This window comes from Hordeum vulgare, chromosome 4H (assembly GCF_904849725.1).
Source record: "Hordeum vulgare subsp. vulgare chromosome 4H, MorexV3_pseudomolecules_assembly, whole genome shotgun sequence".
NCBI classification, from domain to species: Eukaryota; Viridiplantae; Streptophyta; class Magnoliopsida; order Poales; family Poaceae; genus Hordeum; species Hordeum vulgare.
The window spans coordinates 13432497-13445099 of NC_058521.1; the positions used below are offsets into that span (position 1 = coordinate 13432497).

Here is a 12603-nt window from a genome sequence, read left to right on the forward strand (position 1 = left end):
AACCTTTACCGGTACCTGCAACTGGTGTTGTAGTAATCTGTGAGCCACAGGGGACTCGACAATCTCATTTCCAAAGGTATCGAGACTAGCAAAGCTTAATGGGTGAGGCATGGTTAAGTGGTGAGGTTGCAGCAGCGGCTAAGCATATATTTGGTGGCTAAACTTACGAGTACAAGAACTAAGAGGGGGAAGATCTACGCATAACGGACATGAACTACTGATGATCGAATGAATGATCCTGAACACCTACCTACGTCAGACATAACCCCACCGTGTCCTCGATCGGAGAAGGAACTCACGAAAGAGACAGTCACGGTTACGCACACGGTTGGCATATTTTAATTAAGTTAACTTCAAGTTATCTAGAACCAGTGTTAAACAAAGTTTCCACATTGCCACATAACCGCGGGCACGGCTTTCCGAAAAGATTTAACCCTGCAAGGGTGCTCCAACTAGTCCATCACAAATTACCACAAGCCGCATAGAAATCCTCAATCACGAAGCTCGCGATCTCGTCGGATTCCCTAGTGGAAAACCTCAACTCTGAGATTACCCAAAGCATCGCCGGAATCCGATGCACAAGATATTCCGTCAAAGGTAAAACTAATCCAGCAAGGCCGCGCGACGTCTCGACGATCCCGATAGGAGTCGCGTACCTCGTTCTCAGGACACGACGGATGAGCTAGACGTCGGGATCGCTAAACCTCCGGGTGACCAGAGGGGCGCCGGACATCGCTCAGGTGGGGCCAACACTCATGAGGAGCACTGGCCCAGGGGTTGATTAAATTATCCTCGGGGTCCGGAAAGTCCCTATGCACTTTTATTAGGTGTTTAGGCAAATGTAGTACCAAAGTTGGGCCTTGCCAGACCAGCTTTAATCTAAAATGAATTATCAAGGGGGTCCCCACAACAACCCCGATCGTGTTAGGAGCGCTCAATTATGGAACATAACACCGGTAGCCGGAAACTAAGGGGGCAAAGGTGGAACAAAACACCAGGCTAGAAAGGCCGAGCCTTCCACCTTTTACCAAGTATATAGGTGCATTAAATTAAATAGCATTTAATATGGTGATATAACAAGGAACCCATGTTATCACATGGAAGCAACTGCACCTGCAACTAGCAACGCTATCAACAGGGTTACGCAAGCAGTAACATAGCCAATCAGTGGTTTGCTAGGTTGAACAGGTTGAAGGTTTTCATGGCATTGTTGAGAGGCTAATCTTTAACATGTGGTAGGCAACGAGACATAACGATAGCATCAAAATAACTAGCATGGCAATGATAGTAATGGTATCTAGGGAAATGGTCATCTTGCCTGAGATCCCGCTTGGAAGAAGAACAACTCCGTGAAGTCGGCGTACCAACGTAGTCGAATGGGTCCTCATATTCCGACACGCTTGCGGAACTCTATCAAGACGGGCAAACCGGAAACAAACATCAACACAAATATTCACCACACGATGCACAACATGATGCATAACCTACTATGATGCATGATCAGTTCAAAGATGCAAGGGATGACATGGCAATTCACCTCACGCAGACACTACACATTAAATGAAGCTCGACATGCAACGGGTTACATATTGACGAAACTCCACGTTTAATTATTAGTTCACTCTCGATTATTTACACGACAATATTAAATGTTTTTAACATGGCAAGGGTGTAGCGACGATCCTACATGACATCCTAGTCGGGTAACACGCGAAACATAGATCGGAGCTACGGCACAAGAAACATACAACACACGATATATATGCCATGAATGCGTCATGCATGCAAGTCATCACACCACGGCAAGAGGAGAAGAAACATATGTCGCCACGGTGAGCGAAAGGGGAACTATGTCGACAAGACGGAAATGATGCCACGGCAACGTACCTATCCCGATACTCAACGAGATATCGGTGCCACGATCTGGAAGCGTGTGTGGGAACGGTAAATAAAGATGGGGTGATCCCGGTTACCGGGTTCCCATGTGTCGAGGCGCGACGGAAAGAAGACAACGTGCAACGGGCTAATATACTGCACGAACATACATATATTCATACATCACTTATACACGATACACGACAACGTATCAACGTTATACCTTCGGAGCGTGCACATCGGAGCGGTTCGGTTCGGTGAAGGGGAACAACGGTCGTCGTGGACGTCGTGGAAGTCGAGGTCGTAGTGGAAGTCGTCGTGGTACACGGTCTCATCGACGGTAGTCGTACTCTTGGCGTCGGTACACGGTCTTTGCGTCGGTAGCCGAACACGTTCCGGGGGTCGTCGAGGACGACGTGGTGCTCGCGGCAAACTTGTCGATTCCACGGCGGCGGGGAAGGTGCACACGGTCTCCGGCGACGGTCCCGAAAGGCGATAGGCGAGGCAACACAACAGCAAGCAACATCTACAGCAACTAGCAACGCAGCCAGCTATCTACATCAACTAGCAACAGCATGCAACAACCTACATCTAACTGACAGCTACACCTAGCAAGCTAGCAACAGCAAATGCAAGCAAGCAAGCAGCCTAGCAGCTAGCAACCATAGCAACATGCAACATCCAACACGGTGCGCAGGCAGGCAAACCCAGCAAGCCGCACGCTGGCAACGGCCGACAGCAACACAAGCGGCAACAGCTGCAGCTTCGGCCACGACAGGCAAACAACAAACAGCATCAGGCAGCTACTAGCATCGGCGCACAACGGCAACAGGCAAGCTGGCGGGCAGCAACGGCAGCTAGCTGGCAGCAACGGGCAAGTAACAGCAACAGCCTAGCAGCAGCACGATTCGCAAGCAGCAGCTAGCTTCAGCATCTAGCAGCAGAAAGCGACATGGCAGCAGCAAGAGCAACAGGCGGCGGGCAAGCACAACAGCAGCATCACAGGCAGGGCGACGCGGGAACTGGTCCCAGGGGCGGCGTCGGCGTTCTCGGCAAGCGAGCGACGGCGAGGAGACGAGCTCCGGCTCCGGCGAGGGAAGGCCACAGCGCAGCGGCTCTCTACAGCAAGTCGACGGGGCGAGCATCGGCGGGGTTGAGGCAGGCCGCGGCATGGGGCTGCTGAGGCCCGCCGACAAAGGGCGCAGGCAGCGGGGCTGTCGAGCTCGCGAGGCCAGGGCGACGAGCTCCTGCGGCAGGCGAGGCTGCGGCGCGGGGCTCGCGAGCAGGCGCAGGGAGCTAGAGGCGGGCAGCGGAAGGACGGCGGTCGTGCGCAGAGGGCCTCGCGATGGCCGGGAACGATATGACGGCGAGCGGCGACGGGACGAGGGCGAGGGGAGCGACGCAGGAGCTAGCGGCTGCGGGGAGGGGCGCTGGAGGCGGCTCGCGACGATGGGGAGGAGAGGGAATTGGGAGGCCACGGGAGGAAGACGGCGCTGCGGGAACGAGGAGAGGGATCGAGGAGGCCTCGCTAGGGCACGGGAGGACTTGGGCCGGTTGGGCCTCTCTCCCTCTTTGGCTCCTTTAAAAACCATACCCCAGCTATAAGAAATAGTTGGGCATTTTAAAACAACTAAAAATAACACCCTTTTGAAGAATTAAAATTAAAACCCTTTTTACAAAAGAATAAAATCAAACCCCTTTTATTGAAAGAATAAAATAAAGCTCTTTAAAAGAGAAAAAGAAAATGAGACGGTTTTAAAATAAAACACAAGGAGTAATAAAATAAAAACCCAAGGGTTGCCCCCACATTTAATAAAATGATTTTCTTTAAAAGAAGACAAACCTTTTTTTAAGTAGGGGTTAAAATGGAACTTTAGCAAAACCATAAAATAAAATAAGAGGAGAGAGAGGGGGAACTACTATCGCTCTACGACTCGATGATCACTCGAAGCACAACACCCAAAACACCACACGCGACCGACGATGCAAGATGTCATGCATGATGTGACGATGCAATCTACATGATGATGCAACAAATAAAACTAACCACACGACGAAAACGGAATAGAAGGAGGAATCTTCTGAAACGTCGGCATCGGACTGTCACACAAGGCCAGAGGCACACTGACCTTGGCGTTGTAAATCGATGTCGACGATTGATTCAACATGGCAAGTGCACGACCTTAACGATGTTGTGCACGACCAGGACCGTCGAGCGCTCTGCAATCCATCACAAAGCTTGATGTGGTAAACATTTCCTCGATTCATCAGTTTGTTAATCTCAAATTTCCTTCATGGATAAACAGAAGAGGCTTTAGATAGTGGGGTATAGGGAGAAGCACTCATTTCTTTCGTATTCTGCGTGGAGTAGAATATGCGGGAGATGTAAAGGACACTGGCTAGAAATTGTCGTACGTGCTTGGAGTTAGGAATGGTCGGTTGAGGAGAGGAATCGATGTGTAGTATAAGGAGTAATTATAATTAATTCAAGGACTACAGAGGTTGGATCCTCACTGTAAAACTAAGGCCCTTCCTAGTGCACTGATGCTAAGGGTGACACATAGGAAAAAAATGATGTGGCAAAGTAATCAAAGAAAAAAATAGAGTATTACAGTGTTCCCAAAAAGAAACGGTGTTAAACATGTGAACCTATATAAAATCACTATCAACCAATGCTTTAAAAAGTTAAATTGTTAAACAATTACATGAGGGAAGCTTAGCAACAAAAGCTAAGCACCTATTCATTAGGAAGACTAGTTGCTAAGGTTTTTAATATACTTAGCATCTCATCTAAACACCTATGCATTAGAAAGACTAGTTGCTAAGGTTTTTAATATACTTATCATCTCATCTAAGCACTGATGCATTAGAAAAGGCCTAAAGGATTAAGAGAGAAAAAGATGACGTGAAAGACTGCATGTCAGAGAGAATTGGAGTAGTGGGGATGGCTTTTTTGCAAACTGAACGCTGACATGTTATGATGCTGGTGTGGACCGTGTGCATGTGTTACGGCAGTGCTACGCGTCCATCGGATGATCTTTTCAAAAGATTGAGCCGTTATGATTCGTCCGATATGGCATCATCATGCGGACGAGTTACGTCTTCCACCATTGCAAGAAAGCTGGTGTTGCGGAAACTTCTGCAACATAGGTCTTTGTTGCAGAAACTTCTCATGACGGTGACGACCGCGTGTCGCTCCTGCGACGTTTTCTACAATTGGAGCTATGTTTCTGAAACATGCCTCATGTTGCATAATGTCTGACCACTCACTCTCTAACGTCGCGTACTCCTCCGATGCTATAACTCGGGCTATGATTCTGAAACAAGGCTGTTGCACAAAAAAACCTCACCACTCCATGGTGAAAAGAAAAACCTTCACCACCAAAACATTTTTTTCTTTCTAAAACAAAAGATATGTTGCAAAAATCTATTGAAACAAAACCCGAGTTGCAGCAAAAAACTTCACCATCCGTTTTTTTTTTTCTGAGACTAGTCATGTGTTGCAAAAATCTACTGAAACAAGACCCTTTATTACATGAAAAAAAACTGACTGCGCTGGACTGATTTGTGACCAGCGCAAGCGCTCGATGATAACTGATCGGACAGTTACACAAGCGGGGGCATGCTCGCGTGTGCATCAGCCGGATGAATGATAATGTTATCCTTAATGAATTGGTAGGGTTGGGGATCGATTTTTTAAGAATGTAAGGGTCTGTTTGGGACTGCTCCACTTAATCAAAATTAGCTTCACATAATTAAATTTATTTTGGAGCAATTTCATACAGAGAATGTTTGACGTCCATATAGGAGCTATCTTTTTTTATTTTTTTGTTTTAAATAGAGCTGAATTTTAAAGAGAAAAGCAGTCCCACGCTCTAATGTCCTGTTTGAAACTATAATAGATTATGATATTCTGAATTATGAAGATAGATTATATAATCTGATTTATAGAAATAATCTAGATGGGTTAGAGTAAATTGTATGTTTTTAATAATCTACATCATAATATGTCTTATTTAAATACAGAATAAATTACAAAAACCGAATTATATAATCTGAGTGGTTTCTAAACAGGACCTGAGATATGTGTTTTTGGATTTTGGAGTCGGCTGTTGGACATGTTCCGAAGTCCGAACTCCGAAGGCACGAGCACGACAAGGTCAACGAGTGTATCGGATGATTATTAGTGGGGCCCACCTTAACATGACTTAACCCCTCAATTTCGTTCGACTCCTGGTCTGGAGCACGGCACCAACCCCAACCCCCAATCGAGCGAGCACACCGTCCGCTTCCGTCTTCCGAGGTCGCGTGCGTGGATAGGGTTTGCTTCGCCGCCGTTCCGCCGATCGCGCCTCCCCTCGCCGTCGCGCCAGCGCCAGCGCCGGCGAGACCGGGCCACCAGCCGAGCTACCGATCCATCGATCGACCGGGGCGGTGATGGCGCACCAGATCCCCAAGGTCGCCCACACCCTCGTCGAGATCGCCGAGGTCGCGCGCTACGCCTACGAGCACCGCTCCGGCCACGCGCCGGACCACGACGGGGACGCGACGGACGGGGCGGAGGCCGCGCGGCTGCGGGCCGAGAACGCCGTCCTCCGCGCCCGCCTCGCGGACGACCTCGCCCTCCTCCGCGAGCTTCAGGGCGCGCCCTGTGTTTCGCAGGAGTGCCCTCCCGACGTGAGCCCCTTGCCCCTCCTCTTTCACGTCCTAGAACATTGTTCTTACCTATTTTCACCACGATGGTGCGTGATTAACTGTTAGAAGCACTTGCCTATCTGATTACATTGACATATAGTACCTCCGTTTCAAGATCTTTGATGTTCTAGGTTCGTCCTTTGTCAATCTTATATAAGTTTGATCAACTTTAGAGAAATTTCTGTTAACATCTACGACATCAAATATATATAGTATTAGAATATATGTTACGATGAATCTAGTGAAGCTAATTTGGTGTTTGTAGATATTGGTATATTTTTCTATAAACTTGGTCAAACTTAAAGAAGTTTAACTTATGGCAAACCTAGAACTTCAAACATTTTGGAGAAGTAGCACCCTAGTTTCATTGTTAGATACAACACATATATGTCTGCGATTCGGCATGATTCAGCATTACATCAAGATGCAACATTGTAGTTGTGGGCAACTTTGAGCCACAGCCGTATGGTTGAGTTACTTCTAAGCATTCTGCTCCATGTTATTAAAGATGGTGTTGGGATAGATTAAGTTTACAGTGTGACGAGAGCTGATCGTTTAATATCTCCACGATATGAACTCAAGATCAATCGTATAAACTTATGTATTCATTATGCTGCAATGACATGTTATTCAGCTTATATAATTATTCGGTTATTTTTTATGCCGACTGACATCTTTTGACGATGTGATTTTGTGGTGCAGTTGCATAATCGTCTTGTAGCATCAGTCAACAATGCTGGCTTCCTTGCTCATCTTGAGAAAGTACGAGACGAGCCGCTGCATCAACATACCAAACTATCTATTGGCGGTGTGACAGGTTCATCCTTGCTAAAACCTCTGTTAAGTTTGTTTCTGAACTTTGATTTGATAGCATTATAGCAACTGTTTATTACTTCATTGTTTTGTATTCTGCAATTAGTATTATGAAGCTAACATCTTTCTGATTTCTATTTGAATCAAACAGAGGTGGATATTGGAGATATTCCTTACACTAAAGATGAGGGGAAGAATGGGTCATGGCTCTTGGTTTCCTGTGATACTGCTGGGGGTAATTTGGAGGAAATTAGTGGAATTGATGATGAAAATTATGTGATGGTTAATGACGATGACATTGTCGATGCTATTGCTACATTTGTTGCTAGGTGCATTCTTGAAGATCCAAAGTCCAAGGTATTTTATTTCCAAGAGTTGACACATCCTCTTCAGCACTGCTTGTTGATACATCTAACTGTTTGTTGTTTTTCTCCAGTCATTATCATCAAAAGAGCTGCAAAAGGGTATGACTATCCTCCTTGCTTTTGCCATTACAGTTAAAATTTATAATTTTCTAAATGCTGTTTTGTTTCTGAAATCTGCTTTAAAAGAGCGATACAAACACATGGGTTTATTAATCAGGTCTATCTAGTTAGCGCTATCATGAGAAAGCTCACCACAATGGAGAAATGCATGCTGACAGAAAAACAAGCCAGTATTTCTAAGATAGGCCGTGTAGTTTCTCAAGTTCACAATGGAGACCCAGTGCGTTCAACTCTCAGTAGTCCTTTTTTTTCACATGTAACTTGCGACATTGTGGAGATTAACAACTCACTGCTATGTCATGAAGATGGGTGTATGCAATTTGCTATTATACTACAATTGTTGCATGCATTATCTTCTTAATTTCTGGAGGATCTCTTCGGTCAGGGCATCATAGAGATGATCAACTATCACATGTGGTCCTATCTTAGAGACTTGGACTGGTTAGCCATTATTTGAAGTATTTCTTACTTTGGTTGAGGGTGGATGATAGTTTATTCTGCCCTTGTTCTCCGGCATTCTTTATTTCAGAGTGGAACACATGTTTCTCTGACATTAGCTTAATTATATATATTAGTGCACATTTGACTTGCATCTTTGTTTGATTTGATATAGATTCTAACTTCTAATTTTCAAGCAGCTATTGCAACGGCATTGAGCAGCATCACAGACCGGAAGAAATGGATAAGTTTCTGGGAGGCTGGAAAGGTGATTTACATACTGGCAACTTGGGGGATCACAATAGCAGGGTAAAGTTCTCATCTTGCAAAATTTGTATGTTGGCGTTACAACTTAGAAGCGAAAACAGAGTCGTTCTGATTGTCATTTTGCGGTTGGATGCAGGCTGTACAGGAGTCGTGCTGTCCTGAAAATGGCAGCCAAAGGAGCTGTTGTCTCCACCAAATTTATCATGAAGGCATTGTGAGGTGCCAGGTGCCAATGAATAGTGGCATCAAGATCATGCCCAACGGTCAGCAAACTGTAAATACAAACTCGTCGCGTCAACTGTACATATGTGTTGTGTGATATGGTTTATGTGAGAATTATTCGTTGTTCACATGTGGTGTGACTTCGGAAATGATAACGATTTCTCTCATCGTGTGTGAATAATGAGGGCAACTGTCTGCTTGAATGTATCAAAGTCTCTCAAGTGATATAGGGGCCTCTGCTCTGCATGTTTGTTGTATGCCGGTCGCCGGAGTCTCCCTGAACTGATTTGGCTTTCCTGTGAACTGGGAACTGCTTTCCGATAAACAGCTGTTCATGGTACTGCCACCTGACGTGAAATGTCAAGTACTCCAGATGTTCAGATGAATTGTGATGGGAGTTCCATATGAATTTTGCTGGTTTTTTCACTGAATTGGATGAAATATGAAATGGGCCTTAATTCGGTGATGATGATGTGTGGCATGTTTGCAAAAAGATCTCTACTCGCATTTGCAGAAAACACCGTCTCTTTGGACCAGCCCCATCCCTTCCCACCTCAATTTTTTTAGACAATTTCATGAAGCTTTATTAATTCGTTACAATGTTTACAAAGACAGAAGGAAGATTTCTCGTGTGACCTAACCAAACATGACTGCCACCTCCTAGGGTAAGTGCATGCTTCGTTAAATTATGAGCTTTAAAATTTAAGCTCTTACGTTCATAAACGATCTTATACAGAAAGTAAAATAAATAGAGTGGTCTATAATCTTCTGAACAATCAAACCACAACTCGATAGATTTCTCTTCTGATTGTCGTCAACCACCACCTTGTAGTCCGATGCCACATGAATTCTCTGAATATAAAGATCATCCGCTAGAGCCATAGCTTCTTTGAGAACAAGCGCTTTTAGTGTTGTTGGGTCCGAGATGAATCTGCAAACAATGGCAGAAGCGCCTAGGCAGGCTCCTCCTTGGTCCCACCTCATCTAAACAGACTTCGGATGTATTTTTTGCTATATATCAGGACTATGATTTTTTTCCAAAGAGGACTATGATGTTTTTCTGTTCACAAAAATCTTCATAAAAAAAACTAATGTTTAATTATTATTTTTGAGAAATCTCGCTTCCAAACGGGCCTTATTAAATCGATGTTTGTACGTTGGGTCGGCCCAACCGAAATCCAAAGCCTGGAGGCCTTGCTCGACCCACCATCTTCCTCCCCCCCTCCTGTCTCCCCGCTCGCCGCTACGCAAACCCTTCTCCCCGCGCCGCGCCGCCACCCCCAAGAACCTCATCGGCTCCGGCCTTTGATCTCCTCCTCCGGCCGGCAGAGGCATCGAATCCCCCACGCCACATCCTCCAATGGCTACCAAGTCCCAAAAGAAGAAGAAGCCCTCCGCCCCCAACCCCTCAATCGACGCCAAGAAGCCCGACCCTCAGGAACCCGCGGAGACGCGAGAGACGGCGGCGGCGGCGGCCAAGAAGAAGACGCCGAAGAAGCAGAAGGAGAGCAAGGAGGTCTCCGCCAAGAAGGCGAAGCAGCAGAAGGAGGGCAAGGAGGTCTCTGCCAAGAAGCCGAAGCCGAAGAAGCAGAAGGAGAGCAACGAGATCGACGAGATCTTCGAGGCCACTAAGTCCGACAAGAAGCGCAAGTTGCAGGAGGAGGAGGAAGAGGAGTCCGAGGGGGCTAGCAAGAAGGCCAAGAAGGGCAAGGCCGAGGGGGGCAGCAAGAAGAAGAGCAAGAAGGAGGCCGGGGGCAGAGGCTGGGAGCCCGGCCACGACGAGGTCGAGGAGAAGCGGCCGCGGCGGCGCACCAACGACGGGCTCACCATATACTCCGCCGACGAGCTTGGGTTCGGCAAGGCCGACGCCGGCGGCACCGCCCTCTGCCCCTTCGACTGCGACTGCTGCTTCTGAGCCTTTCAGTTCAGGGGTCCTCCCTGCCTGAGGTGATGTACTCAGGTGACATTCGTCGTCGTGGTGTTTGTTGTAATGCTCGGTTGATTCGATAACCATGTGCTTAGGCATGTGATTGGATGAAATGGAATTTTGGTTCTCTGATATTGTCAGTTTTACAAGGGCTCCAGATTATATGTCTTCCTAGTTGAACCAGTTACTTGTTTCAACAACAACAAAACTAAAGCTTAGCTGTTTGAAGTAAAATTCTTACATGATGTCAGTGTTCGAGTTGCATGAGCAATGTGCCTTTTTATATGATGTCGATGGTCGAGTTGCCTGAAGGGCCTTGTAAGAGAATACATATTTTTAGGAAGAGATTGTTATGGCATGGTGATCAGGGGAGGCAGAAACACCATTTTGTCAACTGGCCAGCCTTTGGATCAACTGGGTTTGTAGCATAGGTGGATCTTGAGGTTAAGAATGTTGTTTTGTTAAGTAAATGGACATGGAAGTTGGAAAATGTGAAGGAACTGTCGCAGAGTTTCATTCGTAGAAAATATGTTAGGCAGCCTAATCTAGCACAAGTTCAGTTTAAGGCTGCTCAATCTCATTTGCCAATGTGTTGTCTCGGACTTGGAGTTGGGTAACAGCTTGCTTTCGTGCGTTCGTGCATTTTGCTCAAGAGAGGGGGCTGGCATTGAAGCATTAGATTTGTGTCGTACTGGGAGCAGATGTAAACAGCAAATGGCTATCAATAACATGTTGCTCAAGAGAGGGGGGTGGCATTGAAGCATTAGATTTGTGTAGTACTGGGAGCAGATGTAAACAGCAAATGGCTATCAATTACATCGGATACGCCGCCAACATGTGATTGCTAGGCTTTATATTTCAGTTTACTGTCCATGTATTCTCCATCAATCCCTATTTCGATATCCACTTTCCTCACAAGCTAATCCTTTACCTCAACCTAGAAGCATAGCGAGACAATCATAAACGAACCAAGAGAGATGGGATGCATGGGGACATCTTCTACATCATGCTCCCTTGCGAGCAGAGCGGACCGTAGTGGGGGCCAAACTAGGGCACGGCCCGGCCTTTTTTTTGGATTTGCTCTTAGGGTTTGCTATGAATTTGGTCTAATAACAGCAGATGACCCACTCAGCAAGTTGTTGGCCCGTCCTTCACTACTAGTAAGGACGGGCCAACAGCTTGCTGAGTGGGCCATCTGCTGTTATTAGACGAAATTCATAGCAAATCCAAAAAAAAAGGCCGGGCCATGCCCTAGTTTGGTCCCCACTACGGTCCATCCCGCTCGCAAGGGAGCATGATGTAGAAGATGTGCCTATGCATCTCATCCCTATTGGTTCGTTTTTGCTTGTCTCGCTATGCTTCTAGGTTGAGGTAAAGGATTAGCTTGTGAGGAAAGTGGATATCGAAAGAGGGATTGATGGAGAATACATGGACAGTAAACTGAAATATAAAGCCTAGCAATCACATGTTGGCGGCGTATCCGATGTTATTGATAGCCATTTGCTGTTTACATCTGCTCCCAGTACTACACAAATCTAATGCTTCAATGCCAGCCCCCTCTCTTGAGCAAGATGTTATTGATAGCCATTTGCTGTTTACATCTGCTCCCAGTACGACACAAATCTAATGCTTCAATGCCAGCCCCCTCTCTTGAGCAAGATGTTATTGATAGCCATTTGCTGTTTACATCTGCTCCCAGTACTACACAAATCTAATGCTTGCCAGCCCCCTCTCTTGAGCAAAATGCACGAACGCACTATCCATGCTAGGTGTGCACAAGTGTCATCTTCAATGATAGGGACCCCAACCGACTCCTTTACCCTTCATTTTTGAAAATAAGATATGTATAGACAATGACAGTTATTTTGGTGAAGAAAAATG

The 12603-nt window shown here is 46.2% G+C and overlaps 2 protein-coding genes across 2 annotated transcripts; both read left to right on the plus strand.

Moving 5' to 3' along the window:
- Positions 1-6115: 6115 nt before the first annotated feature.
- Positions 6116-9020, plus strand: LOC123447326. Its single transcript, XM_045123916.1, has 6 exons — positions 6116-6552; positions 7273-7387; positions 7535-7740; positions 7820-7847; positions 8507-8615; positions 8710-9020. Exons 1-6 carry the CDS (start codon positions 6313-6315, stop codon positions 8789-8791), a joined length of 780 nt encoding a protein of 259 aa, XP_044979851.1. The 5' UTR covers positions 6116-6312; the 3' UTR covers positions 8792-9020.
- Positions 9021-10019: 999 nt separating this feature from the next.
- Positions 10020-10854, plus strand: LOC123451035 (uncharacterized protein C6G9.01c). Its single transcript, XM_045128051.1, has one exon. The coding sequence runs from the start codon at positions 10156-10158 to the stop codon at positions 10708-10710; it is 555 nt and encodes a 184-aa protein (XP_044983986.1). The 5' UTR covers positions 10020-10155; the 3' UTR covers positions 10711-10854.
- The last annotated feature ends 1749 nt before the right edge of the window (positions 10855-12603 follow it).

What these genes read in the sequence shown, in the direction of transcription:
- LOC123447326 (XM_045123916.1), top strand. Translation starts at nt 6,313, where the DNA reads ATGGCGCACCAGATCCCCAAGGTCGCCCACACCCTCGTCGAGATCGCC. An exon ending in ATCTATTGGCGGTGTGACAG is followed by an intron (nt 7,388 to 7,534) that starts GTTCATCCTTGC and finishes TGAATCAAACAG; the next exon opens with AGGTGGATATTGGAGATATT. An exon ending in TTGAAGATCCAAAGTCCAAG is followed by an intron (nt 7,741 to 7,819) that starts GTATTTTATTTC and finishes GTTTTTCTCCAG; the next exon opens with TCATTATCATCAAAAGAGCT.
- LOC123451035 (XM_045128051.1), top strand. Translation starts at nt 10,156, where the DNA reads ATGGCTACCAAGTCCCAAAAGAAGAAGAAGCCCTCCGCCCCCAACCCC.